This window comes from Gnatocerus cornutus, chromosome 8 (assembly GCF_029298725.1).
Source record: "Gnatocerus cornutus isolate USDA-ARS CGAHR chromosome 8, icGnaCorn1.1, whole genome shotgun sequence".
NCBI lineage: Eukaryota > Metazoa > Arthropoda > Insecta > Coleoptera > Tenebrionidae > Gnatocerus > Gnatocerus cornutus.
The window spans coordinates 15,645,373-15,665,216 of record NC_142240.1 but is presented as its reverse complement, the minus strand read 5'-3'; the positions used below and the strand labels follow the sequence as shown (position 1 = coordinate 15,665,216).

Below are 19,844 nucleotides of genomic sequence, written 5' to 3'. Positions count from 1 at the left end.
GAAAGTCAGGTGATTGCCCCCACGGCCTCCTAGATATGAACTTATTCTTTCAGACTAAGCGGCCTCTCGTGAGTGTTTGACACATGACATTTAATTTGTAAGGTCACTAGATTAAAATTTCTGTTTTATAAAGTTAAGTTATGTTTGAATTATAATATTATGAATTTATCGTGTCCCAGATAATAAAATTTGCACAAAAATTAATAGATTTTGTTTTATTTCCCTCACGTTGAAACTACACTTAAACCTTAAAACAGAAAACACAAATTATCGCTTTTTTTGTAAAAAAAAAATTGAACTAGAAATTTGTTTCAAAACACAAAATAGAAAACTCATTTTATTCGCAGCTGCTGAAAAATTGATTCGAAAAGGTGTAGTCTTGTTCAAGATGTAAATTTTATTAATTTTTGAAAAATGGTGAATGCGCCGGGATATTTTTTATCTTTTGTCCTTCAACGTTTTATTCTTTTTTTATTTTATTTCTTTATTTTTAATTATATGAATAATAATAATTTATTAATCTTTGGTATCTATTGCATTGCAATGGTTAAAAATGAGTTTACAGCAAAACAGCAAAGCAAACCTAAGTGGCGCTCTCTGTTGACATCACGCAAAAATGTATCGACTGTGTCCACGGCCTCCTAGATATGAACTTTCAGTCTTTGTTGATTAGGGCTTTTCCAGTTAGATGTCGCTGTAGTTGTCTCAGTCGATAAAGCAGAGATTGTATCAATGCAGACTTTATCGAATGGGTTTGATAGAGCTCCCTCGTGCAAGTTCGGCTCCATAATACGCAATCTGATTGGTGACGAGTTTGTCCGAACGGGTCAATGATGTCTGAGCGACTGACTGCAAGTGTAATGGTGTGTCGAAAGGCCATTGCAGCCCAAAAAATGGTTTAACGATTTGTTATAGCAATGGTAATGAAGTGTACGCGATCGTTGTAAGTGTCCTCGAACCTAGTGTGTGTCGTTCGGAACATTTTCTCCAGGAAATGTCCGTTTAGAAGTGTGTGAAAACGGCTCTTCTGAAGGGTGTCAGCAAGAAATGTGATAGGTCTGAGCCAAATCCAAAGGAGAATTTGCAATGAGCGGACGTCCCCGAACCACGTCCTTCGCTGAGGGCAATAAACAGCCGCTGAATCCCCCTCTGGGAGGCATGAAGATTAGCAGTAAGTGTACGATTGACGTCGCAGCGGCGGTTGGTTACGGTGTCTCTGCGGTCGCGTTCAACATGGCTGCGCCCCGACGGGCCAAGAGGGCCGCGGCCAGCACAGACTTCGATGGGGCCATGCGAACCACGGCCCGGGGCCCGCCCATCCCGGGTCGCCGCCACGACCCAGTAACCGGGGGCAGCGCCAGCGCCACAAAGACCACGCTCAACGCCAACGCATTTTAACACTTCTTCGCGGATCAAAACGCTGAAAAATTTTAACGTCAAACTATAACACAGCTGGCAGGGGCGGATTGACAATCGCGTTTTTTACGCCCCAGCCCAAACACAAAGAACCCTTGAAAAAAAAAATTAAAATCTCCAATGACGCAATTACAACCAACCCTTCTGATTTCGACCAATTGTCTTTTTTTATATCGTGATTAGCTTAAGTTGAAGCCAAAGTCAGTGTCACGCAGGTATGAAAGTCTGACGTCATCTAACCTAAGTTTTTCTGACGCAGACATTTCCAATAATGACCTCATAAGTTTTTTTTGGGATGTTCGACGTCCCACATTCGAAGCCAGGGCAAATTTCACCCGTGAACTCCACAAAACACGAAACGCGTATCAGCTTCAATTTGTCATAACACGAATTTATTCTTACTCAACCGGAAAGAGGTTACTCCAAGAACTGTATTAAAATTACTGCGCAACTAGGTTACACCAGCAAAAATCTCTAGAAACTGAATAAATTACAATAAAAATTCCCAGTGTTTTGCGGCTCGGGAACGCAATGAGTGGGCGTTGGAATCAGAAACGTCAATGTGACAGCTGTCATAAACAAGACCTGAAATTCTTTGAATACCATGCAAATAAATCAAACGATCGTTCTTTTAATTCCTTAAGAATTGTCCTGAAAAATTCGAATCTTTTTCCTATTTCCGATAATCCGATAACCGCGATAACTCATCTAAACATCGTTTCATTGTTGGTAAAGGTCAAGCCGCAATTTTTCCGTTCAATTTAAAGTTGGTCGGCCTGCAAAGTAGAATTATCCTCGTCTTAATTAATTAACGCCGCCGTTAATTATGGAGTCATTACGACTTCAAACACGTCGTCTTTACTGCTCAGAATCCAAACTAAATTTATATTGATTGCGTTTTTATGTGGTCAATTGAATTCTATTACGCTGATTGAATGTTTGAAGTATTCGCATTGCAATTCCGTAATTTACAGTGAGGGTAACAGGGTGGCACCTGTGTTAATGGGGTCAGCGCACCCTAAAAAAGGGGGCATGGTTGGAAGACAATTGGATAATGCGAAGACATAATTTGTTGTGACGTTCGTATTGTCTCCAATTGATGAATTTGTTCACTTTCAAGTGTCTTGTCTCAAAAATAGCCCTCACGCACTAATTAATGCCCACTTTCGCCACGCATTGTTCCATGGAGAGTAATTTAGAAACTTGATTTCAATTATGAGGATTGCTTGCGGTGGGCTAAAAATACCAGATTCGCCCACATACCGCGATTCCATTCATATTTTCAAAGGGTCATCCGAAACCGCCAATCCAGGTATAAAAATAGCCAAGCCCAAGATCTGGAAATTGGATTTTTCTTCGTCCAAGAGACGAACTCCTGGAGACGATTAAAATAACGCTGACAGGGACTTGGGCCAAAAATTCGAACCTTGATAGTTGGACTAACTTGGAAATGAATGAACTCATAAATAATTCGAACGATTTTGATTGAGTGAATCAGCGATTTTTCACACCACACGTTACGAAACACTCAGTTTTTACAGTTCTCACCGTTGTATTCAAATGCTATTTTTTCGACTGTGAGACTTTTCGCTGCGTAGTTTCGTACGTATTTTTTCCGCATCCGATTATAGGTTGGTAACATGTAATGGCGGGTTTTGGGATTCACGCATGAGACCGTCTGTTGCTATAAAAGCCGCCCGATTTCCACCCATGCGTGTAATGCGACAGAGTAACGTCGCAGAAATATGATATTCTCACAGTTATACACAAAATTAATATTGGAATACTAATTAATTATTAAACTTTAATTACTTCACGCCTTTGAAGCGTGTAGAAACGAATTAGAGAAAGCAGTGGACTGGAAAACTCATGTCGTGGATTGGTACACATGTCATGAAAGCTGCTAAATCTGCGACATACGTTCTTTAGGACACAGTCAGTCTTTGTGTCCTCCCAATTTTTGCCTCGAATTTTACGACCATGTTGTGTGTGCACCTAATTAACTTGCGATTATTGATGGCGAGTTATTATCTCGGCGTCATTCGCCGACAGACGAAATGGTTTCATCCTTAACCTTTACACTGCTCGGCCCGGAAAAATCCGCAAAATAATAATTCGCTCAAACTGCTCCGAGCGGATATATTCGCATTGATTAAGAAGTGGTCAACTGCTCAAAACGTAATTTTTTGATGACGCAAATATGGTTCTCTACCTCAGAGGAATACACAGTCACAAAAGCTTTCATTTTTTTAAATATTTTTTTTTTACCGTTCCCTGCTCAGAGCGTATATATCCGTCCACGACTAAAATTCATTTGAAATCTATTCCATGCATCTTTTTATCCACGCAGTTTAAAAGTAGATACGAACTAAGGGCCAGGTAATATCACCATAATAATCAGCTCTCATCTCAATGTTACCTTGTTTAATATATTGACGTTGTGGAAAATTAAAATCTCTATGAACATTTTTAAAACTAGTTAATCGGCCAAGTGCTCAAGACGTTAATATACGCTAAGGCAGAACACCGATCAACTGCTCGGAACGTATATTGTCGCAGGAGCTGACAAACCGCGCACAGTTACAAAATTTTCCAAAAAACATTGCGCAGTGAAAAGGTTAATATAACTGGTCCAAGTGTGTCAAGTACAGTTTATAAACGTTGTGAATCAGATAAATTTGAATATTCGTAATAAAAAAAGGTCGTTAAAGTAACATAAAACAAATAAAAGGAACGCTTTGTTGTAGTTTCGTGTCAAACTAAAAATTATCGTTGGTTGTGTGAACAAAGTGCCTTTATTTACATCGTGTTTTTCCGTCTATTTGTGAAAATGACCAATTCGTAAAAAAGTAATGACACGGTTATTATGGTCGTTGGAATATTTTCATGCCAATGACGTGGCTAATTTTTAATTTTGTTTTGCCACTCCACTAAATCACTCGTTGATTGCCAACTTAATTTGGTCCTCGGAGCCGGATAAGTCGCTTTGTTCATTTTTTAATCACGAAATTGTTTGGACCGACAGGAAATTCAGTATGTTTGTCGATCCGTTCCTATCACAAACATCATTGACGCAAGACTGCATCTTGTGCCAATCTACAAATAGTTTTACTTTTCTCGTCGCCTTCTCCATCACTTTCATCCGATTTAAGTAGGTTTCTTGACCTCTACAACTTTTTCGGTATTGTTTTTCGGGGACGTGAACTTGGACGAATCGTTTTCGGCATGGTCGTTCGATTATTTGTTCAGAATTAAAAGTAGGTAACGGCTGACTTTTATTTCGTCAATGCCAGAGTTAATAAACCACATTAACATTTAATTGATGGTTTATTTGAGGATTTTGTGCACACTGCGCAAACATATTTAAGAACAACGATCATGTGGAGGTTGGAACGTGCTTGGCATGAAAACTATAAAGGAAGGTATTTCCAAATCATAGGTGGAGGGTTATTCAAATCCGAACGTTTTTAAATAGCAGCGAAGAGTTGTGCGTTTATTTTCATTTTCACGCCTCGAGGATATAGCAAAGGAATAGCCAATTAAAAAGTCTTAAAGGCGCTATTTACAGAAATGTGTTTATAGCCCTCGGTTATTATTAAAGCAGGTTATGTAAATTCCAAGGAGAAAGGCTTTTAGGCAAACCAAAATGCCACTTTCCTGATAAATGTCATTTCGAGTGTTATTCATCAATGTTAATCTTATCATCCTTTATCTCAGCTAATTTTCAACAGTTCGCTCCGGTCCACGTTCCTAGCTACCTCACACTGTTTATTACACGTATTGTAAATATTTGTGTAGAATTCTTATTGGAAAGTAAATATCTTCCTCCGTATATCGCCGTGACATTCTCTCAAGACTCCCAAGATCAGTCTTGTCCGAATCGCGAGTGGCGGTAGTTGTGTACCATGAATTTGCGGCGATGTTTTGGTACCGCGGTTCGATTAGCTCTCCGAAATGACCCAATTTATTTCAAGACACGATTTTAGTGTCAATCCTGTCGTAATAAAATTATCGAACCGAAGAACCACCGGGACACTTATCAAATATTTATCGATGTGTTTTCCGTCTGTTTGTTGCTAACCCAATTATTCCAAATTTAGATGGAAGTGGATGTATTGAAGGTGTGCATGCGAGTTACGTCATTTTACTGTGGCTTTTTTCTCCATTTACATTTACGTGCAAGTGTGGGCGAGTTAGGGGCGAAATTCTATCTTGGGCTGGGGATTGATTTGGCCCGTGATCCGCGGGTTTTTATGAAGGCAGTTAGGTTGGGGGTTTAACGATTTTCCAAGCATTTGTAGCCATTCAGGGCTTTAATAGGGAATACCGACTATTAAATTTTTTAGTTGGAACCGAAACTAACGAGGGGCTCTTTCACAAGTTCAGTTTTGAAGCGATTTTCCAAATATTAGACTTTTTTCTTATCGGGATTTCTCAAGAGTTTCCGTCTGAGTTTATAAAATTATTTCTGTTTTGAGAGGTGGAACCTGACCCTGCCTGTTTTAATTATCTCCACTTTTTGTTATCTAAATTGAAACAATACTAAAATTTAAGTTATAGTAGATTACCTAAGATTATTATAACTGGTATTATAACCATTACCGATAATTGTTCACATGGAGTTGGAAAATGAATCTCTCCATGTTTTGAAATTGGACATGAATAGTTCACGTGCTTTTGCAGTATTTACACACACAGAATCAATCGATTTTGTCGGTTTGTATTACCAACAAGGTACTTTAACTCGCCCACTTCAGAAGCTATTAAATCTATTTTTTCTAAGTAGTCATGTGATTTTTGAAAGAACGCAAAACCCTCCTTATTTGTTTTTCTAATTCTCCCCAACCGACAAATTGCCTTCCAAATATTTACAAACCGTGTAAAAATACCGAGCTGCTGGTAATTAATATCCCGAGTTGGATTTTTCCGATTCAACACCAGTTTCTAATCGCATGTTTTCCGTCCAACATCGAAAAAAAATCCGTTTGTATATTGTTTAGAATCACGTGAACCGGCCGTGTCGATTCTTTCGTATATGTAGATTATAACGGTTGAGAATTTCCTATCCTTAAAAGAGCGGATGGATTGTTTTTTTAATGCGCACAAACATCACCTTGACAATCCCATTTCTTAGTTCTTAGCTAATCGCACCGATGGCACCTAAAACAGACGAGTCGAAGAAGTATTTCGGGAAAATCAACAGTTATGGGGGTAAACAATGTGCGTGTAAACAATTTAATGTCATGCCGGAAAAAAACAAAAACGCGAGACCGAAATACGGGAGATCCGTGTCGGTGTTTGACTTGTCAACCGAAGAACCTAGCGAAAAGTGTGCTACTTTGGGCTCGGCACCGGCCATCGACGGACTCGGAAAGAACCACAAAACGGGATATTCGAAGTTGGTGTACTTCTGGAGGAGGTTGAAAAGGTCGCTTTCCAGCAGTGGAAGTGAGTAATTTAAAAAACCGTTAATTGGATTAGTTTAGCGCTGATATAAACAGAAAGCGCAAGTTTTTTAAGGGTGAAAGATGAAAGTGTTACGAGATGAATCGAGGACGACGATTACAATCGCGGACTTTCTTCAGGTCTATGAGTGGTAGAAACGACTATTGTGTGCGTTTTTATTTGGTTTTTACTCCTTTTAAGTTGACACGAGTGCGCACGATGAATGACATGTATAAAGCGAATTTTCTATGGACTACTTTCCACGTTTAGTTCATAAGAATTGAAGAAGTTTGGAGATTAAGGGTATTTTCACCTCACCGACTTATCGACAACGAATTAAAATCGTCGGGGCGTCGACTGAAACCGTACAAGATCAATTTTTTGTTGGAAACTTGTACATTTAAGCCGGTTTAAAAACGCTGCAATTTTTCTCGTGTTGAATTTTAAATCTGGGGCATAAATGCAACTGCAATAAAGCATCCAAGCCGGCGCGTGATCAATGCGTCAAATGAGGGTTACTTCATCGAAGCTGATAAAATAAGTTGAAACATTTTGAATTATTGCAAGAGTGTTGCAGAATTGCAGTTTGGTCGTCTTTTAACAATAAAACTTTCATAAATAATATGTTTTTGTCGTTAAAAACAGTTTGTCAATACAAGTGTGAAAGTTTACGACTAAAATAGAAGACACGTCGCTAGTTTTTGAAAAGTTTGACCGTGAAATTATGTTCAAGCAAGTCCGACATGTGTAAAAAGATAATCCATCTTACTAGCAATGACGCAGAATTTACTCATGTTGTGTTGCGTAAAAGAATTATCTACAATAATTATTTTCATGTACAGCTGATTAAGACATTTGTATCAGTAAATTCAGCAAAAAAAATCACTGTCGATGATAACATAATAGTCGAATGAAGGATTCGTGTCGTGTATTGACAGGCGACCAATCAATTCAGGTAATAAGAACAGAAGTGGTTCTAAATCGGGTCGGCCACCCCAAATGGAATTCGCAGGGGGTTTATTCGCTAATTAAGTCGTATTATCCGCTCAGGTAGATAAACCTGATTAAATTTGGCGTCCCAAAGCGCGTTTGTGGTCGATTATAATCGCGTCTCATTTAATGCACAATTTTCAAGTGGATTGTTTGGTCAAAGCAGACAGCTCTCAAAGCGTTTCGCCGTATTGTGGAGAAAACCGAATCAATACATTTTGAAATAATAAAATTAGACAAATCGAGAAAATCGGAGTAGCCGGCCGCCGCAGCAACGTCAGAATGATTTTTTAGTTTTAACCTTTTCAAAGTGAATTTCAAGTGGCAGAACTATACAATATTCTTCTTTAGTGTAATCCAAAGCGTCTGAAATAATCACACGCCGTTAAAATAAAAATCAAGTTGGGCCAGCTTCTTTTCGTGAGTTTCAAGATCCTTCCCGATGGCTGCCGCTCAGAATGTAAAGGAAAAAAGTCGTGAAGTTTTCGACGATGATCAATACGTCATTGCTTCGACCAAACAGAAGCCAGGTATTCACAGCACTTGTTTTAGTACTTACAGTGTAGAACGAACCGAATTTCAGCCCCGTGACTGCATTCAAGCGGCCTAAGCGAATTCGGTAGAAATTAAGCGTTCCACTTTTAATCTAATTGAATCATTTGGGGCCGTTTTTGATTTTTTAAGCCGCTGTTGTGCAGTCGCATCACGAAAGACGCGATTACCCTTGTCCGTTCCTTAACCGATAACCATTCGCCGCACGTCTTTGCACATTCTTGTCCAATGTTTAGTTTTGATCGATCTGACGGTTCAAAGATAGTATCGAATTGAGAACCGTGAGATTGGATTTATGGGTTTTATATTGTAACAGACACGTTATGTTTTGTTTTTTCTTACTGGTGGTTATATAGGTAAGGACGGTAGCAAAGTGACCACGGTAGTAGCAACACCTGGACAAGGTCCTGATAGACCACAAGAAGTTTCATATACTGACACCAAAGTTATCGGCAATGGCAGCTTCGGAGTCGTCTACCAAGCCAAACTGTGCGAAACCAACGAGTTCGTCGCCATCAAAAAGGTCCTCCAGGACAAAAGGTTTAAGGTAAGAAGACTAATTTGGGGTATTTTTGAAGTTAACACTGTTTTGTTTCAGAACCGAGAATTACAGATAATGAGGAAATTAGAACATTGTAATATAGTTAAACTTAAATATTTCTTTTACTCCAGTGGAGATAAGGTAAGTTTTGACTCCCATGTTCAATTTGGTGTGGTAATTAACACTCGTTGCTTTTTTACGTAACATCTCCCGCGCGAAATGTTGATTTTCTCCACTTTGTCGTCACCTAACGATTCCCACCTTGGGTAAATGTCATTTACGAGCTCATTTGCAGTTTCCGCCTAGTCTATTAAAGTAATTAATCACGGTTGAGCTGCAACAAGCCCGCACTCTGTACACTTTGACGACCCACAAGAAATATTTGAATATCGACAAGGCAAATTCACTAACCGAGTAATTGATTAAAGACTGCTCATAAATTGACAATGGAACGTCTGGAATGTATTATCTTTTTTCATAACGTAAATTTCTATCTATACTAGGCCGATGTTCCTTGCGATATGTCCATATTCATGGCAACAAGTTCGCAGGTAATGTCCCCTGCTTTGTGTAGAACATTGGTACCCCTACATAGTCATACGCTTATCAAAGAACAAAGTCAATTTGGCTGTAATTAATCGAATTCGACGTCATTGCTGTTTAGTATAGAATATAGATAACAATGTTTTGGAAGTGTCTCGTTTTTAGTAGGCTTGTCATAAATTTTAACTATACTAATACCGAGCTGCTGCCAACAAACTACACACTTTCGCGACGTGAGTTATAATTTTCATAGTAGAAAGTGATAAATGAACCTTGACATTGACACTCAAGGGACGTGTGTAATATGTAAACTTGGATGTTGACGCTCTTAATTCAGCTCCGTTTTTTCTTCATTCATGGATTTAGAATTTTAGCTTTATTCAGCTTTGTTCTGAGAAAAATAGTGATAAATGTGATAATGCGCTGATTGAACAGTTGAATACCGTTTCTTATCATTAACACGTGTGGGGGATATTCAATTCAATCGTTGATAATGATAAGGAATTATTAATTAGTAACAGGAAGCGTAAAGTTCGTTTTTAATTGAAAATTGGTACCAAAACTACACTTTGTAATTTACTTATTGGAGATACGAACAGTTCGTCCCCGACAATTCGTTCCTCACCAATTCGTCCCCCGGTCAATTCGTCCCGGTGTGATCTTTGATAATAATTGAAGAATGTGGTTTATATAATTTTAATTTAAAATTGATATCTGCAACACAAGGTAGCTATTACATATACGAAGAAAATTCGTTTTATTACAATTAATAAAATCAAAATTAATAAAATTGTCACCAGTAAAAAAAATATTATAGGGAAGACATGCAAAAAATTGCAATATTAGCATGCGATAAAGACGCATTAAAGATTGATAAAAATTAATTAAATAAAAGTCCGACGAAGGATTATATAATAATGATCAGATGCAGAGAATTTCTAAAAAATAACTTTGAATGAATGCATTAGTTTCCTGCAATATTAATAAAATAAATACTGTTTTTTTAAACTCTCACGATGACAAAAAGTAAATAAATTATTATTATTAACGACAGGCTACAATTGTCGCCAGACCCGACGCAAATAATAAATTATGAAAAACGGATTGCATTTTTATTGTATGTGACCGCAAATAACATGGAGTTGATGCTCTTATTATTATTATTATTATTATTACAGCGCATGTAAACAAAGCTTTCAGGGACAAATTTGCAAGAGACGAATTGACCGGGGACGAATTGTCGGGGGCGAACTGTCCCCAAATCTTTACTTATCGTACTTGAAATTCCAACGTCTAATTTAAGGTACTAAACAAAAATCAATTAAAAACGAATTAAATAAACTCGTTCCCATCAACGAGACTCAAATTTTGATTGTTTCCGACCGCGCATTGTTTGCATTTACCGTACAAACGGATATTATGGACTCTCGCCTGAACCTTTGTATATTTTTTTTTGGTTTCCAGAAGGATGAAGTGTACCTGAACTTGGTGTTGGAATACATCCCAGAAACGGTATACAGAGTAGCACGACACTACAGCAAATCAAAGCAAACTATCCCGATAATTTTTATCAAGGTACGTATTTGGTACCTTCTCTCAATATAAATAACTGTCTGTCGTTTTTATAGTTGTACATGTACCAATTATTCCGCTCGTTGGCGTACATCCACTCGTTGGGCATCTGTCATCGGGATATAAAACCACAGAATCTTCTTCTCGATCCCGGCACAGGGATCTTGAAGCTGTGTGATTTCGGCAGCGCGAAACATCTCGTCAAAGGCGAACCGAACGTTTCGTACATTTGCAGCCGTTATTATCGAGCACCGGAACTGATATTCGGCGCTATCGACTACACCACGAAGATCGACGTGTGGAGCGCCGGATGTGTCCTAGCTGAATTATTACTGGGACAACCGATATTTCCTGGAGACTCGGGTGTAGATCAATTAGTAGAAATTATCAAAGTTTTAGGGACACCGACCAAGGAACAGATCAAAGAGATGAATCCGAATTATACAGAGTTCAAGTTTCCACAGATCAAGTCACATCCTTGGCAGCAGGTTAGTAGATTCAAGGTTTTTGGGTTGTGTTTGTGGACTAACGGAAAGTAACCTTGGCGTCTTATGCAAGATTTATTAGAGGTATGTGGTAATAACAAGCTAATAACGACAGTTTTGGTTATAATAATCCGCTTGAATAATAGAGTTTTTTGTTTTAATAGTCGGAGCAAACGCCCCAATTGACAGGAAACTCTATTATTTCGCGAATCAGCTGATCGTCAAACAATCAATACCAGCGACCGTATTTGAGCAAAACGTCGCTTGCGCCGCCGTTTTTTAAACGTTTCCATCCATTCATGCATCGACTACAAATCAGACGTTCCCAAACTTTCAGTCATCGTTTGTGTCTTCATAACCGTACTAACATCATTGCTTGTTTTAATACAAGTCAATTTGATGAGGACGTCTATTTGCAGTTTTTGCTGTCGAGAATGTTTCTACCGCATTGTAGCACCAATCACCAAAGAATACGTGTAAGTGGCTTTGGTTACTTGCCGTCGTTCACAGAATTCAACTAAACGTAGAAATGTGGCGAGTTTAAGCTAACTTCAATGTGCTTGTGGCTGTCGATGTATGTTCTCGCTAATTTTCATACAGGAAATTATTACCGTCAAGAATTTTCGATTATGGATAATCAATGTCTCCTCTTGTTTACCCATGAATGTTAACGTGTTCAGTTCACGGTATTGTTCGTTTAACGTAAATTATAGCGCATGAACACCACTATCTATGTTCATGTACGTTAAAACCTGTCAGTCAAGTTCGAGATAACTTGTACGAAATTTATATTGACTTTTTTCGCAGGTGTTCCGTGCAAGAACTCCACCAGAAGCTATTGAGTTAGTGGCTAGATTATTGGAGTACACTCCATCATCACGGATCAGTCCTTTACAAGCATGCGCTCACGCGTTCTTCAACGAGCTTCGGGACCCCAGCACTCGCTTGCCAACAAGTAAAGAATTGCCCCCCTTATTCAATTTCACAGAACAAGGTAATTATGCTGAAAGGATGTATTGTCTAGTCATCGTAGTTTAACAAACAAGCTGTGTAACAGTCAAAATGGGCAAAATTCTGCACTTGTGGGGTCTGAGATTGTTTTTGTTTGTAGAATTGAATATTCAGCCGTCGCTGAACGCAGTCTTGATTCCCCGAAGCGTCCAGGAGGCCGCGAATAGCCCCCAGGACGGGGCGGCGTCATCCGGAGCGGCGGATACAAATGAAACGACGTCGACTCCAGTCCAGGCGACCACCGCCGGGATACCTTAAGTAGTTCAATCCTCCTCATCCCCGGGATTGACGTATCCTGAATATTAAACGGGAGCGTCTTTTCCCGTTTCTCCCTTTATAATCTAGTAAGCGATCTGTGTGAGATTGTTGATTGGGACAGCTGTACTATATTTAATATACGTGCGTTTGTACAGAATTTGATTAGTTGTTTGTAGATGGCGTTTGTTTGATGCCCATTTGTTTTAGCGCGTTTATTTTTACATTTTTGTTGCGTTGTGAGTATTTCAGTTGCATTGAAAAATCTGGTATCGCACCAACCACAATATCTGTACATATAATTTATATATAGAAAGAAATTATTGTAAATTTTAAGTAGGTTTAGTTGATGATTAATTTAGGTTTTTTCCATGGACGTTGGAGCAGATTTTTCAATGATATTTTGGAGCTATTTGTATTACCAGATATCAAATTCGTATATGCATATTTTTAAACAGCAACATAAGTTATTAATAACGTAGATCTTTTATTGGTGATTTTCATCGTTATTTAGTGGTTTTTAACATTATTTACTTACGCAAAGCATTTGGTGTTAATTATTTAAGGTTGATTTTTGGTATGAGTAGTCATTGTAACAACTCGACGATAATATCCAGGACCGTAGCGATTACAGTCGGTGTGAATAAGAAGGAGATATTTAATCTTGAAATATTGTGTACTTCTAGCTTTCGCTTTAGAAAAAAAATGAGTGAAAACATTACAACGTAGAATTATCCTAATGATCGTACTAGCTTACGAAGTGCAATGCGTTAACATTTCTGAACACAGAAACTAGGACATTTATAGTTTCCATAGATGTGCACTGTCTACGGTTTGGAATTATTTAAAAAAAAAATTCAATATGCGCAAAGTGTGTGTTATTTTAGCCAAATTATAATAAACGAGGTAAAAGCACACTCTTTTACCGCTTTCCTCCCTTTCGTCCTTTGACGTTAAACAACAATAAATTATGTAAAGTGATGATTCTTTTATTTCAGGACCTTATTACTGGGGTGTGCTTGTACCTGATTGGTTACAGTTTTAGACATTTTGACCCCATTCGTTAGGACATGGCGGTCTCTAGCCACGCCCTTGTTATAGATCTCAAAGTGTTGGCGAACTTTCCGTTGCCTAATCAATGGAAAGGATACAGAAATGTCTAGAATTAATGACTTCTACGCTAGTAGTATTTCCTGAAGACGGTGGTGATACCGTCTAAATGACACGTTGTGATTAGAATGCTCTAGAGTAGAATGTCAAAACTATAACATATCAGATCGTTTTTTTATGAATAATTAGTTGAATTTAGTTACGCGGTTTAGTCAAGACAGAGTTTATTTTATTTATGCGTTTAAGTTCTTTCGAAAGTCTCTTTCTCTACCAAATGAGATTGGAAATTTCAACAGCTTTGTGTTAGAGAATGCATTCTATGAATGCACATTTGTTGTTGTGTATCATGAACTAAAAGTGCGCCCCTCTCGGTACCAACCGTGGCGACATTTTTCCTTCATGTTGTAATGTGTAGCATCTAGCGAACTGAAGCAATTGTAAATAAAGGAATTCTAGATGAAATTTTAAAGGCAATAACCGAAGCTCTTTCCAAGTTTAGCCAAGGCACTACAAAATTTTCGATGCTTCAAGTTTACGCATAGGGTTCTCCTTATTGCCTTGTAAAATTGTAATAAGTAGACGAAAATTTATCATACTTCCTGCACAGCTTCACTAGACACGACAAAATCGAAATGGTTGCTTCGGTTTTATGCGTACCTTCGTTCTGGACAACCAAATATACTCCTCCAGGTCCGCTCAATGTGCAGGTTCCCTAATCGGAAAAACGTTTCTATTTCGGCAATTTAGTGTAAATTTGTAAATAAGCTTTTACATCATGTTGACGAGCCTACATTTTCCGACACAGTTCGCGACAAGGTTATGTTTGGTTGGTCCTCAATGCTATTAGTCCCTAATACTGTGTAATTTTATTTAGAGTATTTAGGCGGATTATATTTGAAATTTTTTTCAGCTCAATGTTTTATGCTGTATATATCTCTTGCTTATTGTATGTAAACTTGACACTGGAATATGCAATATATACCATGAATATTTAAAATATAAAGAAAGTAATAAATTTATTGTTTTTACTTCAACCCAATAACACTTTTTTCATCATATATGGCCGCGGTCGCAAGTCTTCATCCTCTTCAGTCACACATTTTGTAGAACACAAATATTGCAACAACGGAATCCTGTATTTCCCACAAAAATCGACGAATTTCACGTGCTCCACCCGATTATTAAAAAACACCCCTAAAAAAACAGTTAAACTCATCAATAACCAAAAACAAAACTACCTTTGCAGCTCGGATTCACACAGCGATGAGCGCAGTTCAAATAAGTGAGCAACGTTGCGGGGATTTCCCCGGATAAGACCTCAATCTGATGGAGTTTGAGGACTCGAGCTGACAACTCCTTAAGACTCGCAGTATTGTGACGGATATTACTCACAAAACGAACAACCAACGGATTATCCCGAAGACTCAACTAAAAAAGAATTGATAATTCTTCTTTCAACAATCTCATTATTACCTCTGTTAAATTTCGCAGCGCGATAATCTCCGGAGGAAGTGTGCGCAGTTTGTTCTTGTGCAACAACAAAGATTTGAGATTGTGTAAGTTGGCAATATTGGAAGGTAAACTCTCGATATTGTTATCACAGAGTACCAAAGCGTGAAGTTGTTTCAACTGGCCTAAAGTGCTCGGCACTTCGACTAGTTTATTGCCGCCCATGGATAAAATCTGAAGACTAAAAATCGCAATTAAAAACCGTGTTGAAGTTTTCACTTACGAGGAGAGTCTGCAAATGCTCTTGGGAATACTCTGGATCTTATTCCCCGCCAAATACAAATACTTCAAGCTTCTTTGATCAAAAATCTGCTCCGGGAATCTTGTGAAGTCATTCCCGCTCAGGTTCAACTCTTTTAGAGTCGCACAAACTGTGAATTCTTTCGGTAAGGAATCATTGCTCAGATTATTATTCTTAGCAATCAAAGTCGTTAACCGCCACTGTTGGAACACATCCGGCAACACTTTTAAACCATTGCTGCTAACATCGAGCACTTGTACGTTTGAAAATTTTGCGCCGTTTCTTGGAACTGTTGTTAACTGATTGTGGTGTAGAATTATGCTCTCGACCTCTTCAACTTTGCTGATGTCTTTACTGAGTTCTTCAAAGTTTTCTTCGATTTTTTCGGTGTCGAGGAGTAAGTAAGCGAAGTCCAAGACTTTGTTACCGTTACCGTCACTATCACTACTGTCGGAGGTGTAGTTATCCATTCTTGCGGACGGCCGGAGGTGGACTGACTCCAATGGGGGCATGAATTGATATTTCGCCTTGAGCTGAGATAACTTTATTAGCCTTTGATTAAGACGTCCCGTATTAAGGGGCAAAGGTCAGATTTTATCAGAGTTTATATTTAATTCCGCAGGAGTTTGAGGGGCGAAAGGGAAATGAGATTATGATTGTCTTCACACAGAAAATTCTTGTTGCTAATTTTTTTTTTTGCAATATTGCGAAGCTTTTTTTACAGTTTTTTTAGTGTTTAAGAATTCATCGAAAAACAAAGGTTTTTCACGTTCCAAAAAAGTGAAAATTTTGAAAAAGTATGGATTTTGACACTTGGTATGGAATTTGATCTGTGAAATCCCCTTATTAGTAGGTACGCGTACAAAGTACAGTACAAAGAAAGTTCTTTGATGATGGTGCAAGTTCACACCACTGACGTCGTTAGTTTTCGCGTATTTTTTTAAATTTCAATAATCTTAACATTTTCTGCAAGTATGGAGAATGCGAGGTATGATTTTTGTAGCAGCAGCCGCACCACCTTAGATGAAGGAGTAAATAGATAGCCCACTCTATAGTAAATTTTTGGAAATGACGCGCGGAGGCGACATCTATAAAAAAGTCACAGAAGTTTTACTTATTCCCGAAGACACAAACCAGCTACCTTAGCTAAGACACGAACCACTGTGGGCATTTTTTCACTGGTTGTAATAATTTAATTTCAATTGAAAACCCTATTTCAATGTAACATATTTATTATACAATTATACATAGAGACATAAATAACAATAAATACCCAACATATAAATACACATTACAACAATTCATAAGCATACCTATTTTTTTGTAGCGACGTTGAAAATGTATGTTTCAATGACGATTGCAGAAGCAAAATTTCACAAGAGTGTCCCCAAACATTGATGTTTAAGATGTTGGAATGTTGTCACTTAAAAAGAGCTGAATTTTCAATATTCCACATACTCTTCATAAAGGTTTCTTGAATTGTGTTGAACTCTTAATTCTGGTTGTTGCATCTTTTCTATTGTATCTAAAATACAATTATTTGTAATATTAACTAAAGTTTTACAATGTTAAATTTACCAAATAATTTTTCTGAAGTGTTGCAAGTTGGTGCATCTCTGGTAAAAAATGAGAATAGCTGGTCTCTTTATTAGACTCCAGTGTAAATAATTCTACAAATTAATAAATAAATAAAATATGTATATACATTTTAGATTAATAATACTCACCGATCTTGGCTTGGTATTAAATATGGTCATTCCTGAACTAATTATTAAATAAATTCAGTTCTATTGAAACAACAAAACAAGATGACCAGTGGAACCTTAACCGTTCTTATAAACTTCAACACTACAACTGAAGAAAACTCGAGAAAAAACTAAAAACTTAAAATTCAACACAACACATGTTAAAACTTTCCGTTGAACAAAACATAAACATTGAATTTGTTTCTCTTTTTGAATTATATGCATCCTCCTCAATTAAGGTAAATTAGAAATCTGTATTCTTTCATCATCAAAATTGCAAAACTTATGTGACTTAAACACAGAGTCCGCCACCGTCGATCAATCTCCACAAGGTACCACAAGGGTCTATAGAGTGACGCCCCCGTGCGCACCACTTCCATTTGACATTTGACAACTGTCAACTAGTAAACAAACGTTTCTCTGTAGAAAAGGTGCAAATATAACACGATTCAATGAAAGTGGAAATGGAAGAAATCGACGACACCACAATTTGCGACTCTGTGGTAAAAACAACCCTCGAAACGTCCCTCAGTGTCACTCACCTTAACCTCACTTTTTTCAGTCTTCTTTAGTTGAAGGATGCAGACTTCCAGTTCACATGCAAGGAACCGCCGATTGGCGTAAGTACCTTCAATTCTAACTTCACATTCTAACCCTTTAGTTGCAGCCCTAGCCGAAATCATCAGTATTAAAGACGTACAAGGAGCAAAATGTTACTATGTGCACTATGTAGACTGTGAGTGAGTGCTACTTCTTGTTCAAATTCTAGTTTATTCATTTCAGTCAACAAACGCTTGGATGAATGGGTCACAGAAGAGTCCCTCGACACACGCAAAGTACATTTTCCCCGTCGTGATGGGGGTAGTAACACGGGGGTGTCAACTCCCAAGAAACTCCATATTGGAGGTGGTGGAGGCGGGGTGACGGTTAGTACCGGAACTGTAGGTACCGCATCCGTTTCCAGGCCCTCTAGTCCTGTTGCCGGTAATGAATTAGTCAACGGCAGCGCTGTTCTCGCCGCGGCGTTACAAAAACGCATGAATAGGAAAAGAAAGGGGCCATCGTTAGAAAGTGAAGATTCTCAAGATGCTCCAACCACACAACCACCACCACCAGGACCTCGACAGTCGGGGAGTATGGTCTCCCATCATGACGACATCGTCACGAGAATGAAAAACATTGATCTTATTGAACTAGGGAAACATAGAATTAAACCGTGGTACTTCGCCCCATATCCACAAGTAGAGCTGCGTTTTGTCAATGCGAATGTAATGTCTTCAATTTTCCAGGAGATGGTCAATTTGAGTTGCATCTACATCTGTGAGTTCTGTTTGAAATACAGGAAGAGTAGGAAGTGTCTAGAACGCCACCTTGCTAAATGCAATTTAAGACATCCTCCAGGAAACGAAATCTATAGGAAAGAAAACGTTTCGTTCTTTGAAATCGACGGCCGCAAAAACAAAGTATACGCACAGAACCTTTGTCTACTCGCAAAGTTGTTTTTAGATCATAAAACGCTGTATTATGATACGGACCCTTTTTTGTTTTACGTCATGACTATTTTCGATAGTCGTGGCTTCCATATCGTCGGGTACTTCTCTAAAGAAAAAGAATCAACGGAAGACTACAACGTCGCGTGTATTTTAACAATGCCCCCATATCAACGGAAAGGATATGGAAAACTATTAATCGAATTTAGTAAGTTTTTCCTATATTCCTTTTGTAGTTGTGTGTAATTTTTTTAACAGGTTACGAATTATCAAAGTTCGAAGGAAAAACGGGGTCCCCTGAAAAACCTTTATCGGATTTAGGGTTATTATCTTATAGGAGTTACTGGGCGCAAACGATACTAGAAATTTTGATTTCCATGAAGCCTGTGGGGGAGAATGAAAAGCCACAAATCACAATAAAGTGAGTTTGAAAAAAATCGTAGTTATAATAACTAATGTTTGTTTTTTAGTGAAATATGTGAACTTACGAGTATCAAGAAAGAAGACGTCATTTCAACGTTACAAAACTTAAATTTAATTAACTATTATAAGGGACAGTATATTATCACATTAAATCAGGAAATAATGCAGAGCCATAAAAAAGCGATGGAAACTCGGCTCGTTAGGATAGACCCAAAGTGTTTGCATTGGACGCCGAAAGATTGGGGCAAGAGAGCGAAGTGGTAGCGAAATAAAGATTTTTAAGAATATTCAATTTTCAGTTTCCTATTTCTCAATTTCCTTCATTTGAGACTTTCGCAGGAAATCGCAATTGTTAGAATTGCTGTGGAAACTCTCTTTCTTATCATTTTATGATAAGCAGAACCAACTTATCTCGATTCCAAAGTCTCATTTAACACCGTTTTTTTTTATTATTTGATATTATCTTTTGCGAATTTCTTGTCTCTTCTCACCTATAATCTTATCTTTTTAATAGAC

General features: G+C 38.0%; 3 protein-coding genes and 1 long non-coding RNA gene across 13 annotated transcripts; 2 read left to right on the top strand and 2 right to left on the bottom strand.

Moving 5' to 3' along the window:
- Positions 1-789: 789 nt before the first annotated feature.
- Positions 790-13,791, top strand: LOC148170347 (glycogen synthase kinase-3 beta-like). 9 transcript variants are annotated; one of them, XM_088044075.1, is made up of 9 exons: positions 5,306-5,343; positions 6,551-6,864; positions 8,760-8,950; positions 9,002-9,085; positions 9,448-9,495; positions 10,952-11,062; positions 11,116-11,547; positions 12,352-12,538; positions 12,656-13,791. In XM_088044075.1, the coding sequence occupies exons 2-9, from the start codon at positions 6,570-6,572 to the stop codon at positions 12,811-12,813; spliced, it is 1,506 nt and encodes a 501-aa protein (XP_087900201.1). In that variant the 5' UTR covers positions 5,306-5,343; positions 6,551-6,569; the 3' UTR covers positions 12,814-13,791. The 9 variants fall into 9 exon arrangements, with proteins under 9 accessions (XP_087900207.1, XP_087900204.1, XP_087900208.1 ...); XM_088044073.1 differs by having other exon boundaries at positions 5,307-5,343; positions 6,586-6,864; XM_088044074.1 differs by lacking the exon at positions 5,306-5,343 and adding an exon at positions 5,445-5,537.
- A 1,119-nt stretch (positions 13,792-14,910) lies between these two features.
- LOC148170346 (leucine-rich repeat-containing protein 58) lies at positions 14,911-16,194 on the bottom strand. Its single transcript, XM_088044083.1, has 4 exons — positions 15,653-16,194; positions 15,394-15,610; positions 15,159-15,348; positions 14,911-15,114 (listed from the first exon to the last, which is right to left on the bottom strand). The coding sequence occupies exons 1-4, from the start codon at positions 16,180-16,182 to the stop codon at positions 14,951-14,953; spliced, it is 1,101 nt and encodes a 366-aa protein (XP_087900209.1). The 5' UTR covers positions 16,183-16,194; the 3' UTR covers positions 14,911-14,950.
- A 690-nt stretch (positions 16,195-16,884) lies between these two features.
- On the bottom strand, positions 16,885-17,627 carry LOC148170345 (uncharacterized). Its single transcript, XR_015770582.1, has 3 exons — positions 17,398-17,627; positions 17,249-17,340; positions 16,885-17,195 (listed from the first exon to the last, which is right to left on the bottom strand). It is a non-coding gene; the product is annotated as an uncharacterized LOC148170345 (long non-coding RNA).
- A 145-nt stretch (positions 17,628-17,772) lies between these two features.
- Tip60 (Histone acetyltransferase Tip60) lies at positions 17,773-19,613 on the top strand. 2 transcript variants are annotated; one of them, XM_088043541.1, is made up of 7 exons: positions 17,773-17,918; positions 17,978-18,035; positions 18,083-18,151; positions 18,199-18,656; positions 18,708-19,113; positions 19,164-19,326; positions 19,376-19,613. In XM_088043541.1, exons 1-7 carry the CDS (start codon positions 17,868-17,870, stop codon positions 19,590-19,592), a joined length of 1,422 nt encoding a protein of 473 aa, XP_087899667.1. In that variant the 5' UTR covers positions 17,773-17,867; the 3' UTR covers positions 19,593-19,613. The 2 variants fall into 2 exon arrangements, with proteins under 2 accessions (XP_087899667.1, XP_087899666.1); XM_088043540.1 differs by having other exon boundaries at positions 18,705-19,113.
- Positions 19,614-19,844: the final 231 nt, after the last annotated feature.

Bases quoted from the DNA above. Each gene is read 5' to 3' on its own strand.
- LOC148170347 (XM_088044073.1), top strand. From the start codon at position 5,322: ATGAATTTGCGGCGATGTTTTG. The intron at 9,496-10,951 runs GTAATGTCCCCT...TTTGGTTTCCAG, and splicing joins TCATGGCAACAAGTTCGCAG to AAGGATGAAGTGTACCTGAA. The intron at 11,063-11,115 runs GTACGTATTTGG...TCGTTTTTATAG, and splicing joins TCCCGATAATTTTTATCAAG to TTGTACATGTACCAATTATT.
- LOC148170346 (XM_088044083.1), bottom strand. From the start codon at position 16,182: ATGCCCCCATTGGAGTCAGTCCACCTCCGGCCGTCCGCAAGAATGGAT. The intron at 15,349-15,393 runs GTAATAATGAGA...ATTCTTTTTTAG, and splicing joins CGCTGCGAAATTTAACAGAG to TTGAGTCTTCGGGATAATCC. The intron at 15,115-15,158 runs GTAGTTTTGTTT...CTGTTTTTTTAG, and splicing joins TGTGAATCCGAGCTGCAAAG to GGGTGTTTTTTAATAATCGG.
- Tip60 (XM_088043540.1), top strand. From the start codon at position 17,868: ATGAAAGTGGAAATGGAAGAAATCGACGACACCACAATTTGCGACTCT. The intron at 18,152-18,198 runs GTGAGTGAGTGC...TATTCATTTCAG, and splicing joins CTATGTGCACTATGTAGACT to TCAACAAACGCTTGGATGAA. The intron at 19,114-19,163 runs GTAAGTTTTTCC...TTTTTTTAACAG, and splicing joins AAAACTATTAATCGAATTTA to GTTACGAATTATCAAAGTTC.